The sequence below is a fragment of the Mytilus edulis genome, chromosome 4 (genome assembly GCF_963676685.1).
Source record: "Mytilus edulis chromosome 4, xbMytEdul2.2, whole genome shotgun sequence".
Lineage (NCBI taxonomy): Eukaryota > Metazoa > Mollusca > Bivalvia > Mytilida > Mytilidae > Mytilus > Mytilus edulis.
Window position 1 is genome coordinate 94,624,224 of NC_092347.1, and position 13,968 is coordinate 94,638,191.

Consider the following 13,968-nt stretch of genomic DNA (forward strand, 5'->3'; position numbering starts at 1 on the left):
GGTCAAACCATAACAAAAAATCAAGTAAAGAATTTTAAGTATTCAACCTTAATAGCTTGCTGTTCGGTGTGAGCCAAGACTCCGTGTTGAAGGCCATTTTTACTTATTTTCAAATTACAAAGGTTATTCCTGATTAGTATTTTTGATTATTTTATTTAGGCGTTTAGAACCTTTGGTGACCTCACAATTTCTATGATAAGTACGTCGTGAGCAGTGGGCATTACAGACGAACGTTCACCTAATTTTCCCCAGTCAATGAATGGCCATAGCTACACTGTTATGAATTTCATTCTATATGGTACAAATAAGTACAAATAAGGGATATATATAGAAAAATCTGAGATTTATGATTAAAAAAAAATATATAAAAAAAGGGGGAGGGACTATTTGGGGCTCATACAGGATCCTGTCCTCAAGAACCTGTGTAACAAATCCTTGATAAGACACATATAAAGTTTTAAAAAAGAAAATAATATTTACAAAAAAATGATTGAACACAACACTCCACTAATTACGAACAGATATATCTTAATTTATTATAATTTCCGGCAAATGTAGTGTGGTTAATAATTGTGTGGGTGTCAACATTTTAGTTATTTCCCAACCTTACGTAAACGGAAAGCGGATGTGACGTTTTATGTTTTTGTGGTATTACACCTTGAACTGTCTTTCCTTTCTGTTTACAAACATTGTTTACAACATATTCCTGCGCCGAGGCCGCGGACGACAAGTGATTTAAAATCTTAATGAAATTGACAAATGATAGCTCAGAAATAGTTATAAATTAACATTCATAACGATGAAATAAAAATAAAATGTGTCTATTGTGTTAATTTTGCAAATTCGAATAAACTCAGGTGAACTTTTTATTTGTGGAATAAAAAACGATTTACACAGTCTGTCATAAACAATAGTCTGATTAGTGAAACCCGACTTTTACAGAAATTACACAACAAAAAACCTTTAACACAGGCCAGCGTTTGTGTCACAGGTAGTTACACTTCATTATCACATTACAAGCCACCTGAAAATCTTTTTGGTACCGTGACTTTATGTATTTCATGTATTTTGTCAAATGTTTGTAAACACTGCAAAACAGACAAAGTGAAAGGGGAGATAAAAAATATATTTCTTTCTTTGTTTTGAATTTTCTTATTGTAAAGGCAAATGACACATAGAATTTTAAATTATCGCACATTATTTGAGACAGAGATAAAACTTTTTTTCTTTTAAAGTTTGCACCTTTGTGTGGTTAAAATTGCAGGTACATTACTCTGGGTGGCGGTCTTTTTTGTTTGTTTGTGTTTTTGTTGCAATTTCTGTAACAAATACATTTGTACAACACAAAACAAAATATCTAGACTCTAAGATTTGTATAATAAAGAGGCTTCTTTCAATAAAAATCCTTGCTAGACCCTTTAAATTTTAAAATAAGGAGATAGTATAATTGAATTGCCAATAAGAAAAGTATCTACCAAATTTCAAAAAAGTGTATGAAAGCAATGGTTAACACCAATACAGCCTTAAGGTTCATGTGGACCCTATGGCTAAAATGGCCGTATTTTCACCTCAAAATTTACTCTGAGTACAGGCGAACCTGTGCATCTGGAAAAGTTTTAAGGCATAGCATGCCCTAGATAAATAGAATTCAAATGCAATGTATGATTTAGAAAATTCATAACTTAACTGAATTTTGCCGTACACTTTTTTTCGTCCCTGCAGAAGATGATAAAATTAACAAACAGTTGAGTTTACCTTGATATGGTCCACTCAGGTACACAGTTTAAATAACCAATTATTGTCAGGTATCTATTGTCCATATCATGTCCATGTCAAGCAATACAGCTCACTTCAATTATTACCTGTGGGGAAGTTCTCAAACCTGTTTCCCAACTTAGTTTATTTTGGCACCATCTGGAGGAATGAAAAAAAGTGCACGGCATAATCCTGGTAAGTTTTTATTTTTCTAAAACATAAAACATATTTGAAATTTATTTATCTAGGGCATGCTATGGCTGAAATTTTTTACAGATGCGCAGATTTGTCTGTACTCAGAGTCAATTTTGAGGTGAAAATACGGCCATTTTAGCCATAGGGTCCACATGAACCTTAAACAATTAGAAAACAAACTTTTTATATATCAATAAAAGGCCCAGACATAAGAGATCTGAAACAAATATTGTCTTTTAATCTGATGAAAATTATGCTTTTTTAGATTATATACAGACACATAATAATTTTTAAGAATAAGAAACAATATGAGACGTCCTTTGAAATTACAAGAACAGATATGGTTTACCATTGACGATCGTCCAGTGCCGCTACCAAGTGATGTAGATTTTACTGATTATTTATGGATGGCTGAGGAATTAGAAGAATTTGATAGACAGGTAAAACAATGATCATATTGTACATACATGTACATGACATATTGATGATTGAGTATTTAAATTTGTACATACATTTTGTACATGTACCAAAAACATATACAAATCCTGAATATTTCAGGTATAAATTATAAAGTATTTTAAAAAAGTGAAACTACATTTTTGTATCAATGTATATTAACTATTAAATGAATGTTCATCAAACAGATGTGTGAGGTTCACAGAAAATGTTGAGACACTTCTCATTGCAAACATACATGATCACGAATTAAAAGATTTGGTTTTGGTAGTTTTGTCCACTTCTATTGGTATGTTATACATTTTTGTACTTTAATAGAATTGCCTTGACATTTAGGAGTGTGTTCTATACTTCAAACCAGTTATTATTTCATTCTTGAGTTTATAATAATATCTGAACCAGTTTTAAGATTGATTTGAATTAGTAGATTACTTATAATTATCATAACTTATTTCAGGTAGAAGAAGAATTTTGGGAAGAGTTATTTTTAGAAGCCTGTTTTGACGAGATGTTAGCAGAGGAGGAAGCCCAATGGCAATATTTTAATTCTCCACAGGTTAGTTATCAATAAAACACATTGTAATTGGTACACAGAGAACCTGTGAAGGTATTGTCATGTTGATATTGAAGGTACACGTCTCATAAAAAAATAATAACTCATTTCCCCTTAGTACATGTATTTACAAAACACACATTTATATCATCGTGCAAACAGAAAAGAATGAAAAAAATATAACAGAAGGATAGTGACATCATGCTTTTTGCATTTGTCTAAATAAAATAAGTACTTAACCGTTGTAAGTTTTTAACTGATGTTCAATCTCACTTTCCAGGCACTCTGGCTTCCTCCAGTTTTTCCTCAACTGACTGCCACAAAATAGCACAATATTGCTTAAAGTGGCACTGAAAACTAATCAATCAATTATGCAAAAAGTTAGTTAAAAAAATGAAAGCAATTTACAGAAAAGTTCAAATCCTTAAGCAATTTTCTTTAAAAAAGATCTCAAGTAAAAAAATGAACAATTCATTGAACCCACACTTAATATTGTATGTTGGTACTGAATACAAATATTAACTTGACAATCAAACATGTTATTTCTTTGATACTATTGTACACATGGAATCCAGTATTTTAACATTTTATTTTATATTTCAGATCTCAAATAGTAAACTAAATCCAGACGCACCTGTATTTGTTCCAAAGTTTTCTGTGTAGCATGAATAGTGACTAGTTCGATACTAAAGTGCTAAGCCAGATTGTCTTTCAAATAACATTATAAAATACTCCTGCCATTCCTTTGTGGTCAGTATTCACTCACCAAATTCATCATTTATCATCATTTGTTTATTTCCCATTATATTTTATACTATTTTGTTAATATTGTATGAGTTTGAAAATGGTTGCATGTAAAGTGTGAGAGTTTAATGGTGCATTGCATTGTCACAAAGTATGCTAAGCATACATACATGATACATGTCATTTTCATTTTACCATGTAAGTCTGCTAGAAATTTAAAATGAGTGCTAATAATTTGTCACATTTAAATTATTTAAAAGATTTAATCTTTGTCAATAATGTAATCATGCAAAAATTGTAAAAGAATACAAATAAATTATTGGAAGAGTAAATATGGAACATTAAATGCATTAATTCTTGAATTAAAGAAATGATTATACACTAGATCAAGTTTGTCAAGACTAAATCTTTGGTTAAAAATATTTTATGCACTCATTTTAATTGTTGAAAATGCACAAAACTACATACGCATATCATTAGGTGAAAATGTTAGATGTTTGTCTTCCAATCTTTCTGACATGTTTATTTATTGTATGAATAAATACTATTTCCACAACCTCAATGAACAGTACAGTTAGAGTAAATCTTATTAAGTGTTTTCTTGAAGCTTTTAAAGAAGACAGAAAACCTATTGTTTAATAAAAGTTTGTGCTAATATGTATCTTAAAATATTGATGCTGATTGCACTAAGTAAATATATAGAAAAAACTGTTATAAGATATAATATATACATATTATATTTAATTCAATTCATTTGACTCAATTCGACTCAATTCATTTGATGGAAATTATGGATTTGACATCATGGGTCTAATGTTGACAGTTATTTTTGTTAAAATTGCTCTATTTGTGGTTAAAACATAGTTTTACAGAAAATTGTTTGGTAATGCTTGAAATATTTAAAACTTACCATTTTACTTTATAACATCCATGTAACACATGTAAAAGTTCCTCTACTTAAAGAATAATTTCAATGAGATAATTTTTTCCTCTAACTGTACTGTATAATTGATTTCATTATTTTTTTTTCAAGCTTCCTTCATGTTTTTGTTTACTAGAACCCACATAACAATGGCAGGTGTTGAAAAAAATGATAAAAAATATTGAAATAATATATAAAAATAATGATAAAATTTAGCTTGTCTTTATATAAATTTTATATTGTATTCTTCACATACAAATTTACTTGAATGTAGATATGTTTTGTTAGAATGAGATGTTGGACATCCAGATAGAAATAGAATGAAAGAATTTAAAATTAATACTTGAATAAAGTTTTTACTTATGTATATGTATATATTGTCATATAATGAGATATGTACATTGCATACTAATAAACTGATCTCAAATGTGACAATGTCTTAAAAAGATGATAATTCGTTATAAATTAAGTAAAAGTTAAATAATTATAACCTTATTGTGTGGATGTCCAGCATAAGCTTGATGAAGGATTCAATGATCCCAAAGGCAGTACACACAGTAGTCTTTTGTTTTATAAAATACTTCCTAAAGTCATAATAGAAACCCTTAAGTTTGTACTTTGTAAGTATCCTGTTGAAGGTCTTATGGAGGGTATGTGTTGCAAAAATTAATGAGAAAGATGAAATTACTTATAGAAACCTGAATTTTTAATACTTTACCTCTAGTTGTCTAATTTTCAGTCCAATGAACAAATTCTCATTAAAAAATTTCAGGTGGAAAAAACTGATTTCCTTTTATGTGTTCTATTATTGCATGAAATAAACAGCAAGTTGTTTGTGTTTTAAGAATCAGGTTTACTGTGTTACATAACTCTTATTGGGATCATTGTATTTTTTATGTGTGTATTTTTAAAGGTAAATTTGTATTTAAAACCTCTCTAAACTGGTTAACATTCAACATTCATATATGGTAGGTTTCTGCCTATAAAATCTAAAACTTGTCCCATTATTGTTGGACTGTATTAAATGATAGAAATTCAAATATACCATGTTTAGAGAGGTTAGGTTTTATAAAGAAATAAACTTAAAAAAATAATTTGTAAAATACTTAAAATGACAATTTGATATATAAAAAAAAATCTATTTTTGTTTTCTTTTTAACTATTAGAGCTAACATTGACAGGTGCAAATTTAAACAAATAATGTTTTTTTTTTTTTGTGAAAAAAAGCTTTGGGGAAAAAAATAATGACTGTCTAATTATGGATGTCATGAGTTAGAAATACTCTTTAACACTGAACAAAATGATGAATGTTATTCCAGTGAGAAATTTCATTTAAAATTGTTTGATACACATCTAATATTTTTTAAAAGATGATATTTGCACCTCTCAAGTTTTCTCAGAAAATTTATGTTAGGGCTATAAACTTGTACTGAATAATATGTTAGGGCTATAAACTTGTACTGAATAATATTCAGGCTTTTATCCATTCTTATAGATAACTTAATGAAATTTGTTGATAATGTACTTTTTGATAGACTATCTGTTTTAATGGTAGGTTCTGTCTGGTAAAAACAAATCTTGCTTTACACATGATACAGTGAGGCAACTACAAACAAAGAGGAATTAGTTTCCTACCAGAGGAAACTACAAAAAAGAGGGATAAGGTTTAATGCTGGAATTTTCTTCAAACTATTGAGAGGTGTAGAATTTAATTTTATAGTAGATTATTTTATTCACTATGTATAAGCAGCCAAAAGGCCAGTTTTATTATGATGTAATTATGAGGATTGTACATTATAAATGTATGACTTCTGGAACAAATCACTTATCATTAATCATGGTTCAAGTTCAGGTTACCTCCCTTTGGTATATTTATTAAACTCGTGGTTGACAAAACATTGATATAGTGTAAGAATATATCTAAATTATTTACACGTTAAATAAGATCTTTCTTAAACACTCCAGTGATCTAAATCTGTGCTAGTTAAACATTTTTTTATACAGAATTTACCATACATGTTACAATCCTTTGTGTTGAAGTTATTTGTGTTCCACTGTATTTGAAATGATAACATATCAAAATCTTTTGGTGTTCAAAAAAATTATACCACACAAATTGAAAGGTCTGTTTTCTTTGTATATCAAGTTAGAATATGATTTGTTAAGGGGTCACAGTCATTATCCTCTAACTTACAATTGAATAGGTATGGGTATAGGTAAATTATATTAAAATTATATTAAATTAAATTATATAAGTATTATATTTTGAAACCTTCCTCTTTACAAAATTTCTATGTATAGGCCAATTTCAGTGTTAGTGGTAGTATTTTCAAATTCAAAATAATACTTTTCAAACAGTGTTGTAGAATTTGAAAAAGTCTATTAAATAGGGGAGATAATCTGAACCTTGTAAATCATTCATAGCCATAATAATCAAGGATAGCCAAAACTTGATTTAGTGCAATGAATGTTGATGCATTTATTATATGTATACAATTGACAACAATCTTTATGTTTGTTGATATGTGCTTTAATATACATTTGTACTTGTTATTAAACTTGTTAAAAATGAAATAATGTTGTTTATTTATTCTATAGTTAACATCTTGTTTTGATTGTTATATTAATGTTCAAAGAAAACTGATATTAACTGCAAGCCTGTTGCTGTTTAAGATGTTTTTCTGATGGAAAAGTTGTCCTCACCATTGGTTATTCTATAGTTACCATCTTTTTTTGATGGGTTATAAATAAATGTTAACTGAAAACTGACAAGAACTGCAAAAGGTTATTGTTTAAGATGTTTGTCTAATGGAAAAGCAGTATTTTCCATTTCTACTTTTCAATTTCTAAGACTCATGTATTTTAAGACAAATTTGACAATCATGAAATCTTCATCAAACTTTTTCCCAGGAGCTGAATTTCTGAAAATGGTATGCTTTATATGTGATAAATTTAACCATTAATCACACATCAATTTCCAGTTATCTGAATACTTTTATATACTGTCACATATATGGCCATGCAGAAAAATTGTCACTCTTTTCGGACTGCAAATCAGAAAACACTGAAACTTGGTTTAACCTTCATGTAAGCATTCTATGTCTTGTGATGTGTTTACACCTCTGTTTATCATGCTTCCTGTTTACCAAATGCGTATAACCTGGGTACTGTAAGGGAAAATTCAATAACACACAGTTCGACTTCTTTTTTGCAACATTAGTTTATACTGGTATACTATAGATAGTGGTTGAGTTTCTTTCGATAGAAACTTAGAATTATCAGATATCAGTATCAAATCACATGCATGTCAATCCATTATTAGACCAAAACTAGTATGCTGTAGTAAATGTAATCCATATATATTAGAAAAAAACAAAAAAGGTAGAAATCGATATGTATGCAACAATAAGATTTGAACATCGACAACTACTGCTTCCTATGTTTACTTGGTCTCGAATGAATAGAAGTTTCATTGGCCTTCACAACCAAATTCGATGTTTTTAAGATGGTAAAAACTCTAAATGTATATTCATGCTGAAAAAAAAAACAATCATAGACAAATTATACACAGCGACATCGTCTGTGTTTAATACTACACCCTATTAGTCTTGTCTATAACATATACGAAAGCCTCATTAACAAAACATTGACCTCTGGTGGACTCAACCAGAAGTTTTGTTCCTTTCAAAAAATTCTTTTCGGCTAACACTCTGCAATAGGATTTTACAAACCTATGTAAACTGCAGGTTTACGGATACCATTTACCGACTTAAAAAATGAAAACATCACTGCATTAATTGCATGCGTCCGAAACGACTTATGTGTTAATGTTCTTGCTTTTCTAAGCATAGAGTCTCAAGTTAAACACTTCCCAGAAAGGTTAGAACAATTCCCCTGAATTTATTTTCACCTTAAAACCCGAGGATTTATGATTCATAAAATCAAAATTTGGCTTAGTACTTTACATTGCAGTCGATCACAATTACATTCAATATGGCAAATTTTGAATTTCCTGATTTTAAAGAAGGAAAAACCGTTTTGTACCCGAAACAGAGTATATACTCTTACTTTTCATTATTTTGGTTTATGTTTGAGATTTTCTTTATCGTTTTATTATTTTCTGGATAAAAACTTGAAATCATGTTTTGAGAAAATCGACATAACTTTGTTACATTAACGTTCTCATATGAAGCTGTTGTAGTGTATATTGCTACAGGAATATGATAGTAGTTATTGTTGGAATTTAGGCGACTGTCATAAGAGCGAGAGGTTTAACTAGCTATAAAACCAGGCTTAATCCATCGTTTTCTAAATAAGAAAATGCCTGTACCTATTCAGGAACACAACAGTTATTATCCATTCTTTTGATGTGTTTGAGCTTATGATTTTGACAATGGCTTAGAGACTTTCCGCATAGAATTTTCCTCGGAGTTATTTAGTTTTGTTATTTTACTTTTGTCCATTCGTTTGAGGTGTTTTGAGCTTTTGATTTTTTCTCATTTGATCGTGGACCTTGACTTTTATAAGAGTTTTTTTTTATATTTTACTTGTTACCATTTCAACAACCACTGATAACGCTTTGTCAAATTGTCGTATAATTACGATAACACGTATGAAGTAAAAGAGATATTGCTTTGCGAAAAAAACATTAACTTGAAACGACCAAAATCGGTAGATCTACGTAATTTTATCAAACTTTCATTTCACCGGAAAAGCAGACTTCAACCCAAGTTTAGCAGAGTTTATATCATTATTTAAGAAATACCTTAAACTGCAAAAACGACATTGAAAGTTCTCTCACCGCATGCGCATATCTTTTTATTACAGTTATTGTAACGTTTAGTTTAATAACATCATAAAAAAGGAAATGAAAATTAATACAGAATGACGTATTAAAGGGATACTAGCTACGAGACACGAAAAATATAATTTTGTTTGTTTCTATCATTAATAAAAGTGAAATGATGAAACAATCATCCGTTTTCAGCAACCAATTTGGTTCAATTTTGTCAAAATAAGAAACATAGGTAAAGAATTTTTCACTTGCAAGTAATTTTAGTCCCAGTAGCTATAATGAGTTTAAATAGTTTACAGCCCATTATGACACTCATACATTGGCATTAATTAACCCAAACAAATGCACATCAAACATCTTTAAAATCTTTAAGTGTAAAAGATATGAAAAAATGAAATAGCAACATAATGACAAAAATATATCTGTTGGGATACACAATATTAGAATATAGACACATATTTGTATTTATACTGTATAAATGTTATCTACCTTTCATGCTATCAGGAGTCTCACTAGCATCAAACCGATTCCTTAGGCAGGTAAAACCATGTGATTGTCAAAGAGACTACTTTCAATCTAAGACAAAAAGACCACTGTAATATAACAATTTGTATAAAATGCAGAAAATAAATCTTCTTTTATTAAAATTCTCCGAGGAAAATTGAAAACGGAAAGTCCCTAATCAAATGGCTATATCAAATGATAAAACACATAAAACGTACAGACAACGACTGTCATATTCCTGACTTGGTACAGGCATTTTCTTATGTAGAAAATGGTGGATTGAACCTGGTTTAATAGCGCTAAACCTCAAACTGATATGTCGATAAACAGACAACGTCATGGCTAAAAAAAAAGAAAAAAGACCAATAGAAAAACAATATTACACAAAACACAATACAGAAACTACAGACCTAAGGGTAGAACTGTCAAAATCTGTTAGAGGATGCACTTTTCAAAATCTCTTCTTGGAAAAGACTTCTAGTATCTAAAACTATTCTAAGATAGTAATGTCCAAAGCAATTTTCTATTTTGATCAAACAGTTTTTGCCAGGTGTCATATGTGGATTAGGATATAAGGAGCCGTCCTGAGCACCTGATATCAAACCCGGATTTCGATTTAGTTTGTTTGTGTAATGTTTTGTGTACTGTTGTTCATCTTTACGTCTGTTTTAGTAATTTGCTATGCCTTTATCGGTGTTTCTACGACACAGGGATGTGATGCTCTTGTGGTATAATCCGACACAGGGATGTGATGCTCTTGTGGTGTAATCCGACACAGGGATGTGATTCTCTTGTGGTATAATCCGACACAGGGATGTGATTCTCTTGTGGTATAATCCGACACAGGGATGTGATGCTCTTTGTGGTATAAACCGACACAGGGATGTGATTCTCTTTGTGGTATAATCCGACACAGGGATGTGATTCTCTTTGTGGTATAATCCGACACAGGAATGTGATTCTCTTGTGGTATAATCCGACACAGGAATGTGATTCTCTTGTGGTATAATCCGACACAGGGATGTGATTCTCTTTGTGGTATAATCCGACACAGGGATGTGATTCTCTTTGTGGTATAATCCGACACAGGGATGTGATGCTCTTTGTGGTATAATCCGACACAGGGATGTGATTCTCTTTGTGGTATAATCCGACACAGGGATGTGATTCTCTTTGTGGTATAATCCGACACAGGAATGTGATTCTCTTGTGTTATAATCCGACACAGGGATGTGATTCTCTTGTGGTATAATCCGACACAGGGATGTGATTCTCTTGTGGTATAATCCGACACAGGGATGTGATTCTCTTTGTGGTATAATCCGACACAGGGATGTGATTCTCTTTGTGGTATAATCCGACACAGGGATGTGATTCTCTTGTGGTATAATCCGACACACGATGTGATTCTCTTTGTGGTATAATCCGACACAGGAATGTGATTCTCTTGTGGTATAATCCGACACAGGGATGTGATTCTCTTTGTGGTATAATCCGACTCATTTTTTCAACTAGTAAGATACATATCAATGATTTATTAACGGACTGTGTTACTTCCATTAAAAAGTCACAACAAGAAAGCGAAACATATTTTTTATATCAGAATACACAATATGGTAACTTTATTGTCTACATACTTTAGTAGTAAAATCGACATAAACGAGTGCCAATTCAATTCAAAAAAGGAACCTACACGAGGAACGACCAAATTGGGGATTTTAAAAATCATTGTCGAGTGTGCCCTAGCTTATGTCAAAACTGTTTGCATTTTTTTCGTTCATTGTAATTGATCTTTTGAATTTATCACAAATCAAACAAGGTTACTGAATTGAAGAAACATTGAAAGTCAGAACATTGACCTAAAGAATATAATAGTTAATGATGAACGTTTAAAATAAATGAAAAACATATTAATTCATCTTGATGAATTACGATCCTTTAATGTTAAATTATGAAAAAAATAAGTATTAAAACATATAATGAAAAGAAAATAACCTAGTGTCAGTGAACTGGAGTGTTAAATTGTTCAATAACTCACAGGTTACTGTATTAACTAAAAAGGAGAAGAACAGAATAATTAGATTACAAAGTTGAAATACTGAACTTTTATGTTAAATAAAGGTAAACCATGTTGAATTATTGACAAATCTTGAATTCAAACAAGAAATGTCTAATTCATGGATTTAAAAAAAGTTAGCAAAATTCCGGGTACTTTTGTAACTTATTAATTTGTTGTCTTTTTGCCATCTTTAATTTTCCTTTATCTGTTTCACACATGTGTGTCCGTTGTGCACCCCTACTAGCAGACGTGCTTTTTTACTCGTGTTCACAAAGATAAAGAGAGAAAATCCACATTTGATAAGTGCTTACATCACTTATACTCCATTGATAGATCAGATAGAAGGTACTTCTGACACTATAATGTCTGCTTCACATTTTAATCATTTTCACTATATTGACAGAAATTATCAACTTTATAACAGAATCTATGATAAAAGGAATGACTTCAACTTTCTAATTGTCAACTTCCCACTTGCCGATAGTAACCTGCACTATGTCCCATGGAGTTGGTTAACTATCTCGTGCACGTTCATGCAAGCATAAATGCATTGACATGGGTGTGCTCCTTTAACACAAATGCCCCAAAAAAAGCTACTAAGAAGAACGTCTGAAATCGACTTTACATAAGTTGTACAGTCGCCATCACGAATCTGTTGACCAAAACCGACGTGTCTAAGTATCAACTCACTGGCGACATTGTTTTGCAGTTTTTGATATTAAGATATCAGATCATTCGTCTGACCTGTTTTATTTTTATCATGGATTGTTATCTGTTATTACAATAAAAAGACAAACAGTTTACAAAACACAAAATAAGAAAATACTAATAGTTGGCAACACGAACAAACGCACACCACACAAACCTGGAGGATATATCATGTGCTCAGAAAGAGTTTAGCTGTATTTGGCACAACTTTTTGGAATTTTGGATCCTCAAAGCTCTTTAACTTTGTACTTGTTTGGCTTTATAAATATTTTCATGTGAGCGTCACTGATTAGTCTTATGTAGATGAAACGCGCGTCTTGCGTACTTAATCATAATCCTGGTACCTTTGATAACTATTAGAAAATCATGCCTTAAATTTGACACAACCGATATGCTTATACTAATACACATTCAGTTTTAAGTCTCTTACAGTGATGTCTCATTCGATGAAAAGAGAACGGAATAAGGTTACGACAATTGAAACAACCATTTCGTCTTCTGGTACAACAGATTTGTTTCAAAACAGTCAACCAACTTGTACCAATAGTTGTGAAGGGTCAATTTCAAATTACCACTTGGAACCATCAATTCATTTCATTCTTTAAAAATAGCAAACCTCCACAAGGAAAAAATGACAGGAAAACGTACAAGAACAAAACTGAAAACCAAGACCATAAGGAACTAGTGAAAAACAATTGCAATATTCCTGACTTAGAACTGGTTTTTTTCTCAGGAAAAACAAACTAATTATCGTGTTGGCTGTGAAATATATGTTACATATGCTACATGTGCAGGCGGTACTTAAGTTTTGCTACAAAGGAATGGAAAGCTTAATTCATCTCTTTTGTCGTAAATTTTTGTTTTCAATCAATCCTTATCGTCAATTTTTAGAGAAAGTCAAGATATGAAGCAATTATTAAACAAAAGTTTTCCTGTTTAATTAAATAGTCGTTTGGTAAAGCTGAATGCAAATATATTTGATGCAACTCATTTAAAGCCTTTTTCTCTAATGAGAAAGGTAAATATGCTAGATATACTTACTTGAGGTGTGATGAGATGATTGAAACTCCTTGATAATATTTATGTACGTTTCGGCAACAAAGTTTATCGATAGGTTTTAGGTATCCCCATGGGCACTAATTGTGCCCCTTTAATAGCAGACTTGATTTTCTACTGTTAAGAATCACAGTTTATGACTAAACTCAACAAAGACCCGTCGAAATTGCATTTAATTGATAAATTCAACAATACTTACCGTTATCTTGATGATATTTTTT

General features: G+C 30.8%; 1 protein-coding gene across 1 annotated transcript; it reads left to right on the forward strand.

Annotated features, from left to right (window-relative positions):
- The first annotated feature begins 870 nt into the window (after positions 1-870).
- Positions 871-7,199, forward strand: LOC139521097 (polyadenylate-binding protein-interacting protein 2B-like). Its single transcript, XM_071314369.1, has 4 exons — positions 871-991; positions 2,216-2,390; positions 2,864-2,962; positions 3,563-7,199. The coding sequence occupies exons 2-4, from the start codon at positions 2,259-2,261 to the stop codon at positions 3,620-3,622; spliced, it is 291 nt and encodes a 96-aa protein (XP_071170470.1). The 5' UTR covers positions 871-991; positions 2,216-2,258; the 3' UTR covers positions 3,623-7,199.
- The last annotated feature ends 6,769 nt before the right edge of the window (positions 7,200-13,968 follow it).

What these genes read in the sequence shown, in the direction of transcription:
- LOC139521097 (XM_071314369.1), top strand. Translation starts at nt 2,259, where the DNA reads ATGAGACGTCCTTTGAAATTACAAGAACAGATATGGTTTACCATTGAC. An exon ending in TAGAAGAATTTGATAGACAG is followed by an intron (nt 2,391 to 2,863) that starts GTAAAACAATGA and finishes AACTTATTTCAG; the next exon opens with GTAGAAGAAGAATTTTGGGA. An exon ending in AATATTTTAATTCTCCACAG is followed by an intron (nt 2,963 to 3,562) that starts GTTAGTTATCAA and finishes TTTATATTTCAG; the next exon opens with ATCTCAAATAGTAAACTAAA.